This window comes from Bemisia tabaci, chromosome 2, assembly GCF_918797505.1.
Source record: "Bemisia tabaci chromosome 2, PGI_BMITA_v3".
In the NCBI taxonomy this organism is placed as follows: Eukaryota; Metazoa; Arthropoda; class Insecta; order Hemiptera; family Aleyrodidae; genus Bemisia; species Bemisia tabaci.
Genome location: NC_092794.1, coordinates 58360421 through 58378801, shown reverse-complemented (window position 1 = coordinate 58378801; position 18381 = coordinate 58360421). Strand labels below are relative to the sequence as shown.

At 41.8% G+C, this 18381-nt stretch overlaps 1 protein-coding gene across 9 annotated transcripts in view; it reads right to left on the bottom strand.

Moving 5' to 3' along the window:
* The window catches only part of ATP8A (ATPase phospholipid transporting 8A1), a 53682-nt gene that overhangs the window by 26643 nt on the left and 8658 nt on the right, over nt 1–18381 (bottom strand). For 6 of the 9 annotated variants that reach the window (XM_019040864.2, XM_019040868.2, XM_019040869.2 and 3 more), the window contains exons 1-2: nt 5291–5446; nt 512–738 (exon numbers count right to left, since the gene is read on the bottom strand). In XM_019040864.2, the coding sequence (XP_018896409.1) occupies nt 512–738; nt 5291–5357 (294 nt within the window). In that variant the 5' untranslated portion in view covers nt 5358–5446. Of the gene's footprint in view, nt 1–511; nt 739–2492; nt 2998–5290; nt 5447–13369; nt 13508–18381 lie in introns of those variants that run through there. The other 3 variants (XM_072295938.1, XM_072295941.1, XM_072295939.1) reach the window with 3 other exon arrangements.

Here is an 18381-nt window from a genome sequence, read left to right as displayed (position 1 = left end):
TTCCAATAGTGGAAGCAAAAATTTAGATGATTGCAACCCTTAACCCTTCTGACACAATAAAAAAGTATAAGAAACTGGAACTTCTTTTTTTCTTGAAAATATAAACATAGGTACATACTATACGCCTGCAATATGATACACTATTGCATTTGCTCTCCTCTGATCACTTAGAGAAAAGTGGACGAAAAAATTAAAATACTTTCAATAACGTTTCCAACAAAAAAAAAAAAAAAAAAAAAAAAAAAAAAAAAATAGCAAATCCCCAAAAATTTGAAGCAAGAAAATGTATAAAAATTTTGCGAGCACAGGTACCTAAGTCTTTAAAAATAAAAACTTTGCAGGAGTAATATATGGACTGCATTTTGCAATTTGGAACTATAAATTCTGGCCTTGTTTAAAAACAAAGTATGTGCTATTAGTTTCCCTATGCACATAAGTGTTTTTTTTTTCAGATGAGTCAGAATTTATAGTTCCAAATTGCAAAATGCAGTCCATATGATGCGCAACTTACTTGGAGAAGAGCAATGAAGAGGAAAAAACAGTTTGAATATCTTCTAAATTGTTCGAAGAGGAAGAATGGCAGGAAAGAGATGATACTGTATTTGGCGGTAGAGATGCTGTTGCTCGCAAACTTGATCGGCTGCGGGCCATTTATGAAGATCACCCGAGACTCAGGTTCTCCAACGATGCAGTCTACTGTGTCGGTTCCTTCTGTCAGATCTCTTTCACTTTCAGTATCTGCAAGACAAGACATATCAGGGAATAATATAGGATAGAGTCTAAGATGCACAAAAACAGAGAGTGTCAGTTTTCCTCAAACGCCCAAAGAGGTTGTTCTGGCATGCTTTGTGAGTTAATAAGGAAAGGAAATAAAAAATTAGCAATGATGACGTTGAATGTTCGAAACAAAGTATAAATTATCCGATTTGTTTCAAAAACACTTCATTAACTTTGATGGGAGACGTCATTCATGAAATTGTATTCGTAGTGGCAGTGACTATTAGGAAAAATTGTAAAAAAGACTTGTGCGATGCGCAAGTTCACAGGAGGGTGGCCCCCAACCCCCTCTCCTCTCCCAGCTCTCTAAACTACCTCAGCGAGCCATCTTAGTTGGTCAAAGGCTGTTATATACAGAGCAATCACTGAGGTATCAAATTTTTCTTTCAGAGAGAGTAAGTTCGCCTAATTATGGCATTAAAGGCGACCGACGCTCACTTGGAATCACGTCTTGTAAAGCATGAACAGTTGCTCGCCTTCATTTTTCACGACTGAGCAAGAGCACCACATACGTGTCAATATAGTTGCCTAACCGTTCAAAATGAAGGCGGAACACGCTGCATCAATCAAGTAGCGAAGATTGTAACAAGCTGGCAGCATTAAAAAATACCTCCTTCAGTTAAGCCCATCAAAAACATCGAGTCTCGTTGAGGCAGCAACCTAACTCACCTAGAATCAATTGGGCGTATTTCTGTGAAACGGAACTAAGCGCCAATTTGAGTTCCTTTTGAGGAATTTAGAATGCCGGATAGCGCGTTCTGTCAGGCGGAACTAAGCGCCATGGAAAAGCATTGCGAGTATAGGACGGAACGAGCCCGACGCCCGATTCCGCCGCCAATCCAAGCCCCCTGCTACCTTCCTTCCCATATCGACGGTGAAACTACCAAACCACGTATCTCGTTTGCGGTGTTTAAAAATCTACGCTCGCATTTTATTTTTTTGAAGTAGACCAAATCAATATCATTCCTTGAAATTATCACAGAATTTTCTCCGCACAAAGAGGAAAAATCACAGAAATTTTCAAGACTGGACGTTGAGTAGTTTTTCATTCAAAAAATAAAGTATGACAGAAAGTCTGCGACGTCGCAAACCGAGATACGTGGTTTGGTAGTTTCACCGTCGATATGGCGCTTAGTTCCGTCCAGAAATACGTCCCATTGTTAGTGTTTTCTTTGGGTTTTTTTTTTTATTTTTTTTTAAAAACATAATTAAATTTAAACGGAAGAAAGACAGTCTTGCCGATATGCAAGCATTGCCACTATGCTAAAGGAACACATGGCTAATTTTTATTTCCTTACACAGATAAGTTCATCAACTAAGATCATGTTGGCTGTTCTATTGGGAACTACTAAGTTAAGAATCAGAACCACCACTTTATAATATTATGACTTTATAATGTATTCTATTCTATTCTATGGATCGTGTGTATTTCGACTCCACCTTTGCCAAAGGGTGATGTTAAATCAATATTACGATGAGGTGAATCATCCACGAGATAAAAGGAGCAAGTGAGAAGATGAGAGGAGAAGGTAAATGGATTCATAGAGGATTTCTTCAAGTGGGTAGATTCAATATTGAATGTGAGAGTCTTCATACGAGGTAAATGATATCTTATGACTGTACTACTATAGTGCATTTCTTGAGCGCATCTCAACGAGCTGACATCGTTAAAATTGGTGACGTCATAGCGTGAAAATTTTTAAAAAAATACGTACTGCTAGAACGAGCCGCGCTGCTTAATTCCATAATGACGTCGAACTGACGGCGGGAGTTTTTCGGAGTCGCATGAAAATAAGTTCACTTCAGGAAAAAATGAGATCGAGGACTTAGTGTTAAACTTCTCATTTTCTAACTAACGCTGTTGAATTTTTTGCGTTATCTCGAGTGATATGAAAGAATAAGAGAGCAGCGAACGCGTCGTAGACATGATTAAAATACGAATTATCACCGTGTGAAGAAATACGTCGGGTCGGAACGACAGGAAATAAAAGAAAATCAAATACATGAATATTGAAAAATAAATAAAAAAAATCTGAATGCAATGAAATAAAACCACAACACCAATAGTACTTTTGGCAAAGTTGGAAAGCGCGAACGTCGATCGACCAAAATTTCGATTGTTCCGTGAGCTGCGGATATTCTAGGAAAAATGACTGCGACCGACAACGCGTCGTTTTCAAACACTTGTGAGGCGGAAGTTAAAATCAGAGGACTCACCCGATAACTAGTTTGAGGGAATATGACTCTTAGTACGGGAGTGTCACCTCACTCACAATGAGATCCTTGAGGGATTCGATAAGATACTTTGTTTGAACATGCGTTGAGGCCGATAAACTTCCGAAACGCCTTCATTTACAGTGAATGCAACATCAAGACGTTTTTCGAACGGGCCTGCTTATCTCCCTTCCGTCCGGCGCAAAAACGTCGTAATTCCAATACATACATAGGAGGATCCAGCAATTTGGCAACACCGGAATTCTTCCACTTAAACCTATGTTAAATAATCGATTCTTGTTGGAGCACTTTCCCCTCCGAGAATCGATACATTTCCATAGGTTTAAATGGAGAAAAATAGTGTTGCCAATTTGCTGGATCCGCCAATGAATACATATTCGGTATCTCTCATAAAAACTTAGTGCTGTATTGCAAGTAAATTCGAGCCTAGGGCTTATATCTTTACTGTCAGCGTTCTCTACGAGGAATCCCTCTGTGAGGAGATGAGGTTCATGCCAACTTATTTTCTTAAAAAACTCTCAATATTTTTCAGGGGGCAAAAATGTAAAATGTTGGAAAAACGTTACGGAGCTTTTGCTTTGGTTAAACGCTGGCTACAATAAACATTCCAATTCCTCCATGACTGATATGAGCATTAGACGGAATGATTTCAGGAATCGATTCTTTGGATCAAAATAAAAAAATTTTGGGAGGCATATTAGTTCTTCCAAAACCGCGCTCCAAACCGCAAAACAGCTTCGTGCCTGATTTTTCCCGAAGTTTGAGAAATTTTTTTTCTCCCCCCCCCCCCCCCCCCTTCAAACAAAACTGTTACCGAGATCTGGAATGAAGTGTGGCGCGGTGTGGTTGACCTGACTCCGTTAAGTTAAAAAACAATCTTCGCATGCGTGATGACCACCGCAACAACCCTCCTCCCATTCGTAGTACACGGAGAAAAAAACTTTGTGCATGGGACCCGAAGTAGAGGTCATATGGATCTCTGAAGTTTTCGGATCACGCATCCGAAAACTTGAGGTCCAACTGCCGACGTTCGGGTCAGACATCTGAAGTACCTCGGTATATACCGAAGGGTTCAAGTCATACGCTTGAAGTACTCGTTGCATACCGAAGTACTTTAGATGTCTGACCCGAACTTCGGTAGCTGGACCTCAAGTTTTCGGATGCGTGATCCGAAAACTTCAGAGACCCATTCGACCTCTACTTAGGGTCCCATGCACGAAGTTTTTTTCTCCGTGTAGCTTTGCATTTTTTTTTTTTTTTTTTTTTTTTTTGGATCTTGGTGGTTTCCATGAGACCAAACACTCTAAATAAAGGTTCTCTACACCGTCCAAACTACACGAGACGGGTACTCTTGCGGGGTTTGAACACTCGTTCATCTCTACAACAGCCCATGGCGATTCTCTGGGAACCAATCTCCACATTATGCTTCAGTTCATCTCAGTTTTTCGTATTTAGATGAAACGTAAACACTGTCGAGATAATTGCTTATAGAGAATAATCAATCGAGTATTTCAGTAGCCAGACAAAGCATAGAATCTTAAAAAAATTCATTTTTGTTTTTTTTTTGTGCAAAATTACGAAGTAAGATTTGTTTCGAGTTACTTGACACCATCCGCGTGACGATACCACAGACACCCCTTCAGCGTTACGTAAGTAACGTACGCGGACGCGCCCTCGAGTATTGGATGCGGAACCATGGCGTTTTTAAACGTGTTATTATATTTGTAACGCGCAATATCCAACAGATGGCACGGGTGGCAATACTGCTGATGACAACAGGCCAAAGCCCACCTGTGGATGACAACACAGACTGCAGCATTCAACACAGCCTTCGCTTCCAATGGTTAGGTACAGAGGTTACTTACGGAAAAATACCGTACGTTACACCACGGCCACGACACACGAAGCGAAGGAGATCCATCCGTGCGAGGCATCTTTAGAAACGGCGCGTAACAGCACATAAAAATCCAGAGACGGATACGTGTTTCTACGAAACTACGCACACAGCTGGTAACTTACGGGAAACGGTGCGTAATTGCACATAAACATACGGCGGCGAATACGTGTGTCTTAAGTACTACGCACGCAGCTGGATCCTGTTTGCTTAGTTAATGGCGTCTAACGATAGGAAGTATGCACCTAAACGACACCCTACCAATACAACGGTGGGCGAGAGATCCGTGCGTGCAACTTGTTAATTGTGACGGCAGGATTCGAGGCAGGAATGGAAGGAGCACATGGGACTGGATCGATGGGGGAAAAAGGGTGGTATACGAACCGATGTCGGTGAAAAGGCGTCGGCAGTTGAGCCGCTTGTAGAGCGAGTAAAGCAGGAGAGTAGCCATGCACTCGCGGTGGAAATTCGAGGGAGTTCCGAGGAGCCGAACCAAAAGGCGACTTGGTAGGCGGAAACATATGTTTCGGTTGACGAGCGGTCGATGCGCATGCACGCATGGTCCCACGAGATAGGTCGCGCGCCGCGGCAATGCTCCTTGCGCATCTGCCTATCCTCGCGGGGAAAAGGGGTGTTCACACTGCGCGACAGCGACAGGTTTGACGAGTCATAAACAAAATGAGGGGCTCGGAGGACAAGCATAGGATACATAGAGTTGTAGTGTAGGTGGGCGAGCTGGCGCCACTTTTAAGCATTTTCCAGATCCTGAATTCCGAGACTCCTGTGTGACGCCGGGTCACTTTTTCGGTACATAAGCGATTTTTTGCGATACACGGGTACCCGGCCATCCGATGTAAACAAAGAAGATAGGAATCACCACGTATTCCACACCGCCATTTTGGATCGAACATGTATCGAAAAAGTGACCCGAACTCGGCGCACACCGGGCTCGGAACTCGTCGAGCAGAACATGGCGCCAGCTCTCCCATTTACATTACGACTCTATGTACTCTATGAGAACATGGCGCTCAAAAGCAGTTTTTGCTATTTCAAGAAATGCGGGTTTAAAGTTTCAAAATTACATGAAACCTTATGGTAGAAAGGAAGTTTAGATTAGCTTGTTGATGCTTTAGAGTTGAATATTTTAGTCCTGAGTTTTTCACAGAATATACTTTCAAAGTTCCAGTTACAGTTGAGTTCATGAAAATCTCAATTTTTATTCAAAAAATGCACTTATACGCCTCGTCCTCCGAGCCCCCCAATTACTGCCTAACCCGAGGCAATATGTCCCCGTGAAAAGGAGAGATGAGAGATGGCGCTATACTTGGGTTAGGTCCGCCAAAATTGGTCCCACACACGGGATTCTTTAACATTTGGACTGCGCTAAGCAGAAAGAAATTAAGCCACATTAGTTATTGCCAAAAACCGAGCAATTTAATTTTTTACAGGAAAAATTTTGTGCGGGTTCCTTTGAAATTTTGGAGGGATTTGCTTCATACTATAAAGGAATTCACTGAAATTGGCAGAAAAATCCGCACAACCGTTTCAGCGTAAAAATTAACTTGCCGAATTTTTGGCAATAGCAGATGTGGCTTGGTTTCTTTCTGCTTAGCGCGATCTATTTGAGGGTATCTTTTCATTACAGTCTATGAGAAAAGGCAAAGAGGACCAGGGTCCACCAAAAACTCAAAATTTAGCAAAGAATCAGCCGCGCTGATCACGGAATCACATTCTAATGGTAAAAAGCTTCTAAGAGTAGGAGAAAATAATATAGGTACATCCAACCAGAGATGCGAAAACTGCACGACAGGGCGAGGACGGGTCGCCAGTGAAAATGCAAAGGCCCCAAAAACGGTGTTTTTAATTAAGAAAGCTGGCAAGATCGCGTTTTTTTTGCGGAACAGAGGGAAAGATCACGTGTTCGTCGTAAAATGGCGTAAGAAATCACAATTTTTGCACAAAACCGAAGCAATTCAAGCTTACAAAGCCATAAAAAAGTGATTTTTTGTAAAAAAATCCTGAGGATATAGGGGTTTTTAAAACGGGTGGGTCAATTTGAAAAATGGGAAGGCTAAGAACTTCCTACGTCACCGGAAAAAAACACATTGGATCTAGGGTCCATACTCTTAAAAACATCGACAAGAAAAAATACTCTTGATTCAATCAGATTTACGCTTAAATCAAAAGGAAATCCGCTCGAATTAAGAGGCTTGGTTCTTGATTTAAGCTTAAATCTGATTGAAACAAGAGTCCTTTTTCTTGTCAATGTTTTCAAGAGTCTGGACTCTAGATCCAATGTGTTTTTTTTTCCTGTGATCCCTGCGTCCAACTGGTTACTATCATACCGACGGTGAAACTACCAAACCACGTATCTCGGTTTGCGACGTCGCAGACTTCCTGTCATACTTTATTTTTTAAATGAAAAACTACTTGACGTCCAGTCTTGAAAATTTCTGTGATTTTTCCTCTTTGTGCGGAGAAAGTTCTGTGAAAATTTCAAGGAATGATATTGCTTTGGTCTACTTCAAAAAAATAAAATGTGAGCGTAGATTTTTAAACACCGCAAACGAGATACGTGGTTTGGCAGTTTCACCGTCGATACGTCCTATACTACCGAAAGTTCCGACCTTCGAAACACGGCGTGATGGTAATGCATTACCATCACGCCGTGTTTCGAAGGTCGGAACTTTCGGTAGTATAGGACGTATCGACGGTGAAACTGCCAAACCACGTATCTCGTTTGCGGTGTTTAAAAATCTACGCTCACATTTTATTTTTTTGAAGTAGACCAAAGCAATATCATTCCTTGAAATTTTCACAGAACTTTCTCCGCACAAAGAGGAAAAATCACAGAAATTTTCAAGACTGGACGTCAAGTAGTTTTTCATTTAAAAAATAAAGTATGACAGGAAGTCTGCGACGTCGCAAACCGAGATACGTGGTTTGGTAGTTTCACCGTCGGTATGATAGTAACCAGTTGGACGCAGGGATCACAGGAAAAAAAAACACATTGGATCTAGAGTCCAGACTCTTGAAAACATTGACAAGAAAAAGGACTCTTGTTTCAATCAGATTTAAGCTTAAATCAAGAACCAAGCCTCTTAATTCGAGCGGATTTCCTTTTGATTTAAGCGTAAATCTGATTGAATCAAGAGTATTTTTTCTTGTCGATGTTTTTAAGAGTATGGACCCTAGATCCAATGTGTTTTTTTCCGGTGACGTAGGAAGTTCTTAGCCTTCCCATTTTTCAAATTGACCCACCCGTTTTAAAAACCCCTATATCCTCAGGATTTTTTTACAAAAAATCACTTTTTATGGCTTTGTAAGCTTGAATTGCTTCGGTTTTGTGCAAAAATTGTGATTTCTTACGCCATTTTACGACGAACACGTGATCTTTCCCTCTGTTCCGCAAAAAAAACGCGATCTTGCCAGCTTTCTTAATTAAAAACACCGTTTTTGGGGCCTTTGCATTTTCACTGGCGACCCGTCCTCGCCCTGTCGTGCAGTTTTCGCATCTCTGGTTGGATGTACCTATATTATTTTCTCCTACTCTTAGAAGCTTTTTACCATTAGAATGTGATTCCGTGATCAGCGCGGCTGATTCTTTGCTAAATTTTGAGTTTTTGGTGGACCCTGGTCCTCTTTGCCTTTTCTCATAGACTGTAATGAAAAGATACCCTCAAATAGATCGCGCTAAGCAGAAAGAAACCAAGCCACATCTGCTATTGCCAAAAATTCGGCAAGTTAATTTTTACGCTGAAACGGTTGTGCGGATTTTTCTGCCAATTTCAGTGAATTCCTTTATAGTATGAAGCAAATCCCTCCAAAATTTCAAAGGAACCCGCACAAAATTTTTCCTGTAAAAAATTAAATTGCTCGGTTTTTGGCAATAACTAATGTGGCTTAATTTCTTTCTGCTTAGCGCAGTCCAAATGTTAAAGAATCCCGTGTGTGGGACCAATTTTGGCGGACCTAACCCAAGTATAGCGCCATCTCTCATCTCTCCTTTTCACGGGGACATATTGCCTCGGGTTAGGCAGTAATTGGGGGGCTCGGAGGACGAGGCGTATAAGTGCATTTTTTGAATAAAAATTGAGATTTTCATGAACTCAACTGTAACTGGAACTTTGAAAGTATATTCTGTGAAAAACTCAGGACTAAAATATTCAACTCTAAAGCATCAACAAGCTAATCTAAACTTCCTTTCTACCATAAGGTTTCATGTAATTTTGAAACTTTAAACCCGCATTTCTTGAAATAGCAAAAACTGCTTTTGAGCGCCATGTTCTCATAGAGTACATAGAGTCGTAATGTAAATGGGAGAGCTGGCGCCATGTTCTGCTCGACGAGTTCCGAGCCCGGTGTGCGCCGAGTTCGGGTCACTTTTTCGATACATGTTCGATCCAAAATGGCGGTGTGGAATACGTGGTGATTCCTATCTTCTTTGTTTACATCGGATGGCCGGGTACCCGTGTATCGCAAAAAATCGCTTATGTACCGAAAAAGTGACCCGGCGTCACACAGGAGTCTCGGAATTCAGGATCTGGAAAATGCTTAAAAGTGGCGCCAGCTCGCCCACCTACACTACAACTCTATGTATCCTATGCTTGTCCTCCGAGCCCCTCATTTTGTTTATGACTCGTCAAACCTGTCGCTGTCGCGCAGTGTGAACACCCCTTTTCCCCGCGAGGATAGGCAGATGCGCAAGGAGCATTGCCGCGGCGCGCGACCTATCTCGTGGGACCATGCGTGCATGCGCATCGACCGCTCGTCAACCGAAACATATGTTTCCGCCTACCAAGTCGCCTTTTGGTTCGGCTCCTCGGAACTCCCTCGAATTTCCACCGCGAGTGCATGGCTACTCTCCTGCTTTACTCGCTCTACAAGCGGCTCAACTGCCGACGCCTTTTCACCGACATCGGTTCGTATACCACCCTTTTTCCCCCATCGATCCAGTCCCATGTGCTCCTTCCATTCCTGCCTCGAATCCTGCCGTCACAATTAACAAGTTGCACGCACGGATCTCTCGCCCACCGTTGTATTGGTAGGGTGTCGTTTAGGTGCATACTTCCTATCGTTAGACGCCATTAACTAAGCAAACAGGATCCAGCTGCGTGCGTAGTACTTAAGACACACGTATTCGCCGCCGTATGTTTATGTGCAATTACGCACCGTTTCCCGTAAGTTACCAGCTGTGTGCGTAGTTTCGTAGAAACACGTATCCGTCTCTGGATTTTTATGTGCTGTTACGCGCCGTTTCTAAAGATGCCTCGCACGGATGGATCTCCTTCGCTTCGTGTGTCGTGGCCGTGGTGTAACGTACGGTATTTTTCCGTAAGTAACCTCTGTACCCCCCCGCCCCCCCTCTCTGGGGGGGCCTAAGTCAAAATGACCGTCATATTTGAACGTCTCGCATGCTACTGTATCACTCCTGAAAAGATGGATCATATTTGATAGGGGGCCAAATCTAATGGGGGATGGAACAACCTCTTTCTCGGGCTCCGTTCGTCGTACAGAATCGGGCGAACAGTCTGAACACCCCTTGAACGTTCGTGTGCAAGGATATCTCCGCTTGCCGTGCTGTGCCACCCTGTTTTTCCTTCCACCCTCTGTTCCAGGGGGCTGAAAGGGAGGAGGGTTGCACACATGCGCAAGTTCCTCGTTCGGACATCACACACATGCGCAATAGTGTGAAGGCTTTCTATCAACAGTCAACAGATGGGAGCCATGTCTCTACTCCAAGCCGGCTGTGGATTCGGCGAGCCAACTGGACTGCATTTTGCAATTTGGAACTATAAATTCTGGCTCTTCTAGAAAAACACTTATGTGCATGGGGAAACTAATGGCACATACGTTGTTTTTAAACCGGGCTAGAATTTATAGTTCCAAATTGCAAAATGTAGTCCAACTATGAACGTCTACCCTGCCGTGCTAAGGAAAAACGCCGTATGAACCTTCGTTAGTTGCCAAATTTCCTTTGATTAAATGCGAATTTTCAGGGAAACTCGGGAATATTTTCCGTTCAATTTTTCAGAAGATTTGCTCCCTAATTAGATCTGATTCATCTAAAAATTTCAGGATCAAATATCCATAACTCTCCTCAAAAATAAACGTTTTATTTGAGGAAATTCGGCAACTATTGAATGTTCATACGGCGTTTTTTCTCAGCATGGCAGTATGTATCTTGCGTTGAATAACGCCAAAAAAATCGGACGTTACGTTCCGTGTTCCATCATTTAAAGTTCAGATTTTGCAGAAATATTGACATCATGATGTACCCACTTACATCACGGTGTAAACAAACCGTAAACTGCCACCAGCTCCCCCCCCCCCCCCCCCAAATGCCGGTTCTCGCCCCCTTAGTGCTCCCCGGCATTCCATGGCGCAGCCATACTGCCATGCTGTGGAAAAACGCCGTATGAACATTCGAGAGTTGCCGAATTTCCTTCGCTAAAAACTAATTTCTGTGGAAATTTACGAATATTTTTTCTCGAAATTTTCAGGAACTTTAGTTGAAATTGTGAAGAAAATTCGCTAAAAAAACTGATCAAAAACATTCGTAAGTTCACCAAGCAATGCCTATTTTATCGAGTGAATTTTGGCAACGTCTGAGGGCTCATACGGCGTTTTTCCTTCGCACGGCAGCATGATGGTACGCAGTGGCGTGGCGTGCTTTGCGATATATCGATTGATTGGCCGTTTAAACCTATGGGAAAGGATCGATACAGAGGGTGTTCGCAGCGAACGCCTTAATAATCGATTCTTTACCATAGCTTCAAATGGAGAAATATCGATAATCGATCATTCACGCCTCGCCACTGATGGTACGGTGTGAATGAGTAATAACAAGAAAAAGCGTGACCAACTGCTTTGTTATTCCTTCCCCCGATTTATTATTGAAAAAGTTCGACGACTCTTGATGCTACCTAAACCGGGAAATCACAGCCTTTCCTCTTCCTTAAGATCGATATTAATATTGTTCAGAGAAATTACTGCCCAACTTACTGCGAGAGCGGCTATATATGTTCCGACTAATTTTTGCTTCCAAACGGTGAGGCGAATTCCGTTTGTTCGAAAAAATCTCATACTCCACGGCCTCAAATTTTCATGTTGCGTTACTACTACAAGAACGAAAAATTTTACATTTTTGGAGTCAAATAGGCCCCATGAAGGCCATTTTAGGTCGTTTGTAAAGTGCAATGGACTCCGGATCTTCCTACGAACGGAATATCTTGCTTCGAAAATTGCCCGACTCGGAAAAAACGGAAATCCCGTTTTATTGTAAAAAAGGGTCATGCGTATTTTTTAAACTTTGTTTTCAGTATTTTTTTTCATTTAACACTGTAAAGATAAGCACGAATTCCGCTTGTTCGGAAAAATCCCATACTCCACGGCCTCAAATTTTCATGTTGCGTTACTACTATAGGAACGAAAAATTTTATACTTGTGGAGTCAAATAGGCCCCATGAAGGTCATTTTAGGTCGTTTGTAGAGTGCAATGGACTCCGGATCTTTCTACGAAATTTCTATTAATGGTATTTGAGGAAATTTTGCGACGCTCGAGAGCTCAATCCCTCTTCCTCAGCATGACATAGTTGTCGTGCGCCTGCTTAAAATGCGGAAAATCTAGTAAAAAGTAGGTAGTGACTAGCATTGACTTTGAAGAATTACTTTTAATCACGCCGTCAATTCACTCTTGACGCCCTGTTCTGACAGACCGCCTGACAAAAGGATTCATTTATCATCACAGCCGCTTATCACGCAAAATGACTTTGATTATACCAACCCGACCGCAACGTATGGTTCATAGAGAATTTCAGAATTTAGGCGAGAAGAGTACTGCTACAGCTCTTTAAAGTAAGGTTTCTTTTTTTCTTTTTTTTAAAAAAAAAAAAAAAAAAAAAAAAAAAAAAAAAAAAACAACCTAATTTGAGAACGACAGAAAACAAGAATTAAAAATTAAATTATGTCAATGCTAAATTATGCATCTCTGGGGTCTCGTTTCTCATGGACGGTCGTAAAACAATTTCAAAATTTGATGATAAGAGTAATAGCATTACGTTCTCAAACTGTTCGATTTGTGTATTTTTTTCCCGGACCAAAATTTAAAAAGGACCAACAGCAAACTTTTATTGACTATAGCATCGTTCACTCAGCAATCAGTCGCTTTCTTGAATCTTGGTCTATTAATAAATTATTTTCTCTTTTCATTTACACCACAGCTTTAGAATAAACGCATGTGAATGCTACATACTTTAATGATACCTTAATTTTATTACATTAATAATACCTACTGCTGTCTTTCTCATGCGGTGCAAATTATCAAAATCGTAATGGCAGCGTTTTAAAATATAGACATGTTACTAATTCTACATACTTTTCTCTAATTCACTCATGGAACATAAACAACATACCACACACTTTTTTCACACACTGTGTTATGTTCTTGTAATTTTGCCTTACCACGAAATGCTGGAGTGGCGCCGGTTCGTTCAGTTGTGTTCATCCCAGTCATTGGTTATTATAGAAAGCGCCGTGTCGCACTTCTAATGAAAGAACGGGGGTCGATTTACAAGTTGACTACGAAATGTAAATGCATACGTTCAAAACAGGGCTGAACTGCAAATGCAGTTGCGTCCTTCCTTCCAAACGGAGACAAAATCTAAACGAACCGGGGGGAAGAGGAGAGGCGAAATTCGCTCGATGAGTCCTCCCCACTCCGGAAAAAGAAACCTACATTAACGTAATTAGCAGAACTGAAGAAACCGAATAAATTTTATGACTGCGACAAAAAAAGACAGCGGTAAACATTTTGATGACTTTAAGACAAAGAGAGTATTTCCGTGCACCGAGGGTTTGCTATTTCTGTAAGCCGGGGTAGGGACTTGTTTGTATTACAGCGAAGGTACGTACTTGTTTCAACGTGAGTAATGTTGGAAATAAAATTTACCGAGGGTGCAACGGTACAGGCTTTCTGACTTTCTTGGTAATGATTACTATCATTAATAATATTTAAAAATTAAAATTATCACTATGTTGACGGAGTTAATTAGTATTATTTTCATAATTTCTTTTAAATAAAATGTTGTTGCCTCTTACGATTCTAAACTTAAGCTCTACGGTTCTGCAAATACCAAAATTTATTTTTGCGCGTTTGAATTGAATCGATTTTTTACGTGAAGGCTTAAGTCCACGAAGATCCCGAATCGCCGAAGTTAGGTTGGATAGCCAGAGTTCATTATTGTGTGAATGTTACACCGAGAATATCTCCCTGAAAATTTTGCCAAATTTATGATTAAAAAAAAGTCCACATTCTCCCCCTGGAAATTCCGTCGTTTTCTGAACGAAAGAACGTAACAGCATCCCAACGTTGCAAAATTTCCACTCGTAAATCACACTTTTACCGGGAAACTTACAGGGGTGCACAATCTCCACAGTCCTGTGAGCGATCCTAAGATTGCAAGCTCGCGGTTTGCACTGTTCGGAAATAGTGTCCATACGCGCAATGCATGAAGTATTCTGCAGTCTTGTAAGGCGCTATGGGTTGCGCGCACTACGCGCAATGCATGGAGTATCGTGCAGTCTTGTAAGGCGCTACTATACGCTTTGCGCCGCGCCGGCCGCACTGTGTTCGACGCAATGACGCGTTTCCTCAAACTTGCGGCGTCAGCGGTTATCAACTTGGGATTTTGCAGTTTTCATATAATTTGTTTGGATTATTGTCATTTAAACTGATACAGAATTGAAGAGAATCCAACCTATTTTCTTCTCTTCATTTACACGCTTAAAGAAAATTTCAACTACAAGCATTGAGAGTAGTGTTTTTAAGAACTAAAATAACCGCACTGACTTTTGGTGAAAATTACAGTAATTGCGCTTAATTTTAGTGAAAATAATTGCAAGCTCTCAAATATTTGTGAGAATATAAACGCGACCGCGCAATGTAATAGTGCGCGCACTAAAATTTAGGATTGCAGGACCTGGCGTGTGCACTTCTGAGAGCCTATTGAGCAAATCTCACTGGAGATTTCGCAGATTTGTTCCTCTGATCACAAACAAAAAGGGCAAAAAATCACAGCTCGTCAATTCTTGTAAAAAGAAGAAAAAAATGAGTTGTTTTGTCTCTGGTTGTTACGGTGAATTGTGCAGATTCCTCAGGTTGGAGCTACGTTCCTTCCTTCTGAAAAACGACGCGCTGTCTATCCGTGAGAGGATAAGATTATCTCCAAATCAACCTCGAAAAGTTACACGGATTGCTTGCGTCCTCAGGCAAAAAGTTAACTCGATTATAACTGAAATCAACCTCGAAAAGTTACACGGATTGCTTGCGTCCTCAGGCAAAAAGTTAACTCGATTATAACTGAAATCAACCTCGAAAAGTTACACGGATTGCTTACGTCCTCAGGCAAAAAGTCAACTCGATTATAACTGAGACCCAAGATTCCGCGAAAAACCCAAATCAGAGATTAGGAAACTGGAGATAGCCCCAGATCATAGTCCAACTGGGATTCAAAAAATTCCGGAAGAAGTTCCGGAAAATTTCAAAAGAGCTGAAATATGAATTTAAGCCGGGAACCCCGAAGCGGAGATTAGAAAACTGGGGATAGTACCAGAAAACAGTCGAACGGGGATTTAACAAATTCCGGAAAATTTCAAAAGAGCTGAATTTAAGCCCGGAAACCCGAAGCAGAGATTTGAAAACTGGGGGAAGTACCAGAACATAGTCGAACGGGGGTTGAAAAATTCTGGAAAAGTTCCGGAAAATTTCAAAAAAGCTCAAATGTGAATTTAAGCCAGGGAATGGAAACACCTTTGACAAATGGAAAAAATGAAAGACTAGAATAAGATATGCGAAGTCGATGCGAGAGGGAAGGAACTGAACTGGCGGGAAAAGGAACGTGCACGCGGGGCAAAAGGACCGACGTCATGACGTCCTGGCGAACCCGGACGGAAGACTGATACCCAACTCGAACGCCAAGGGATTTCGTCGGAGGCGCCGCGACGCATAAGGAGAGAGAGAGAGGGGGGGGGGGGGGGGGCGCCGCGCCGGACCCTCAAGAGCGCGGCCACCGAACTCGCCACCGCGGACACCGAAAAAGAGGCCATTGCCGACTGGACCAAGTCAAACATAAACGCTCGGAGAGAAAAAATAAGTTGAGAGTAATTCCGAATTCACCAAGTCGTCAATTTTCTCCGGTCAAAAATTCCAAGTCGAGGAAGATATTTCGAACGTGAAACGTCACATAGCGTGAACGTCCGCTTTGTACAGGAATGAGCTCTATTTGGACCGAGTTGATCAGAAAGGAACCAACCGATATTCAGTTGAAACTGAAAAAAAGAGGTTTAAAGTTCTATTCCTGCGTCAGACTCGACGTGGAAAATAAACTTCAACCTGTCTTTTCACAGACTAATTTCTTTTTCTTGACTCTCAGATTTTGACCGGAGAAAATAAACGATTATTGAAACTCAAAAACATTCTTGACTCAATTTTTTCGAAAACGAGGGCTGGTTCCTTTCTGATAAACTCGGTCCAATTGGGTTTAGTTTCCGGATCGAGAAATATCAAACGGGAGGGGAGGATTTTTTTCCTGAACCCCATCCAACGAGAAAAGGGCGCGGAAGAAATTTCGGAATTTTAAAGCATCCGGCATGCAGTTTTAGTAAGTTTCGTCATGAACGATTACCAGGTATAAGCGTCATCCTTACTGTTACCTCTGCTTCTGTTTTTGCTCTCTTCCTTCTTTTCTCCTTCCTCACATTTTCAGGCAAGCGGGGTAGGAGAGGTTGGCGTACGCCCTAAGGTCCGCCTATGAAGCGGTTTCATCTGATTTTCCTTTCACTATAATGATGGATTTTCTATTTTTAAAAGCGATTAAAAGGTGCGATTCCGGTGTCAATTGAACGTATTTCTGCAAAACGGAGCTATGTGCATTATGACGTGAGCCGTGTTATGCATATATTCTCATGGGTCTCAAGGCTCATGTCTTAATGCACATAGATCCGTTTGGCAGCAATACGTCCAATTATTGAAACCGACTAGGAAACAGTGTACAAGCCTGATACTTATCATTTAAAAGCTTCTTGATACCAGGCGGAGTGGGCGGAATGGTCAATCAGTATGTCGATGGCTCATTAACAAATGCAAAAGCCCCGCAACGTTTCGACATTTTCTATCACGGAGGTACACTTGCGACAAAATTATGGGCAAAGCCCTAGATCAAAATTGGAAAGTTTCGTCTTTTTTGTCTAATTATCTCGAACAGAAAGCTACAAAAAGTGATAGTAATAAAATTAACTAAGATCATGTGAAAAAACGAAGTACGCACGATAACTTTCGATATGAATTAATTTCGTTTTTCGGGTGAAAGGTAAGACTACAAATTTGTTCAACTTCCTTTTGCTGAATGGAGGAAAGATACTTAATCTCATTTTTAGAGGAATTGTTGTATTTCCGGTTCCTTCTTGCTAATCTTGATTCATATTTTCTTACCCTTCTTTTCTAGCGACAGAAGAATTTTTTGATGTAACGAAAACCTTCAACCTTTATCGAAGAATGTGCTCGATTCGTTGGATTTTCGGGAGGTTGAAGAGGTTCGAACGATGTACTCGTATACGTCCTACCAGTAATAGCTAAACTCATTGTTGGAAAGAGCTATCGACCTTTCGAACAAAAGACCCCGTAAATAAACCTTGCATGACATTTTAATGAATGAGTCAATTTAAAGGGCAAAGGAGTAGCAGCCTACAGTCGTACTTCCTCATGAAGTGTGATGCGCTTGAATCACTTCACCTGTCTTAAATTGTTCGTTGTAACGCTTAGTATACTAACGGAGAAAGGATTGCTCTTTTTCGCTCTTCGGCGCGACGCGTTGAGTTGTCATTTGGAAGTTCAGACTATGATAGCTCTAAAACTCGTTGAAATGTAGATCATTGCTTCACTGCTTGGAGTGTAGATAATTCATGATATGTGGTTCACTTGTTTTTACGCTCAGTGGGGATCGGACCACTGCCCTAGCACCTTCATTTTCTACGGTCTCGCTGTTCGAATTTTGAAAAACATTTAAATTTGGGGTCTCTTATCTACCCAAGGGTGAAGAGACCTCCCAACGCACAGTGGATCGAGTCAATTAGAGAGGTCGGACATGAAATTTGTGGATGCAAATTTGGATGTTTATTTCGTCACATTTTAAATTTAAAGGGGTTGTTCAAGAAGGATATTTTACGCGGAAACCAATAGAGCCACTTTCAGAACCTCGAAGTTTTGTTTAAACTGAGTTATAAGCGTTTAAAGTTTCCAAATTGCGTCCGACCTCTCCTATTGACTAGATCCGCTGTGCGATGGTTACCTACGTGAAATGGGAGCCGCTCCCCCCCCCCCCCCCCCTCCCCTCGCGAGAATGGGAAAAACGGAAGAAGTCACAATGAACACGAGACAAAATGAAGGAATTCTGGGCGAAATACGGCGTTTGAGCGGT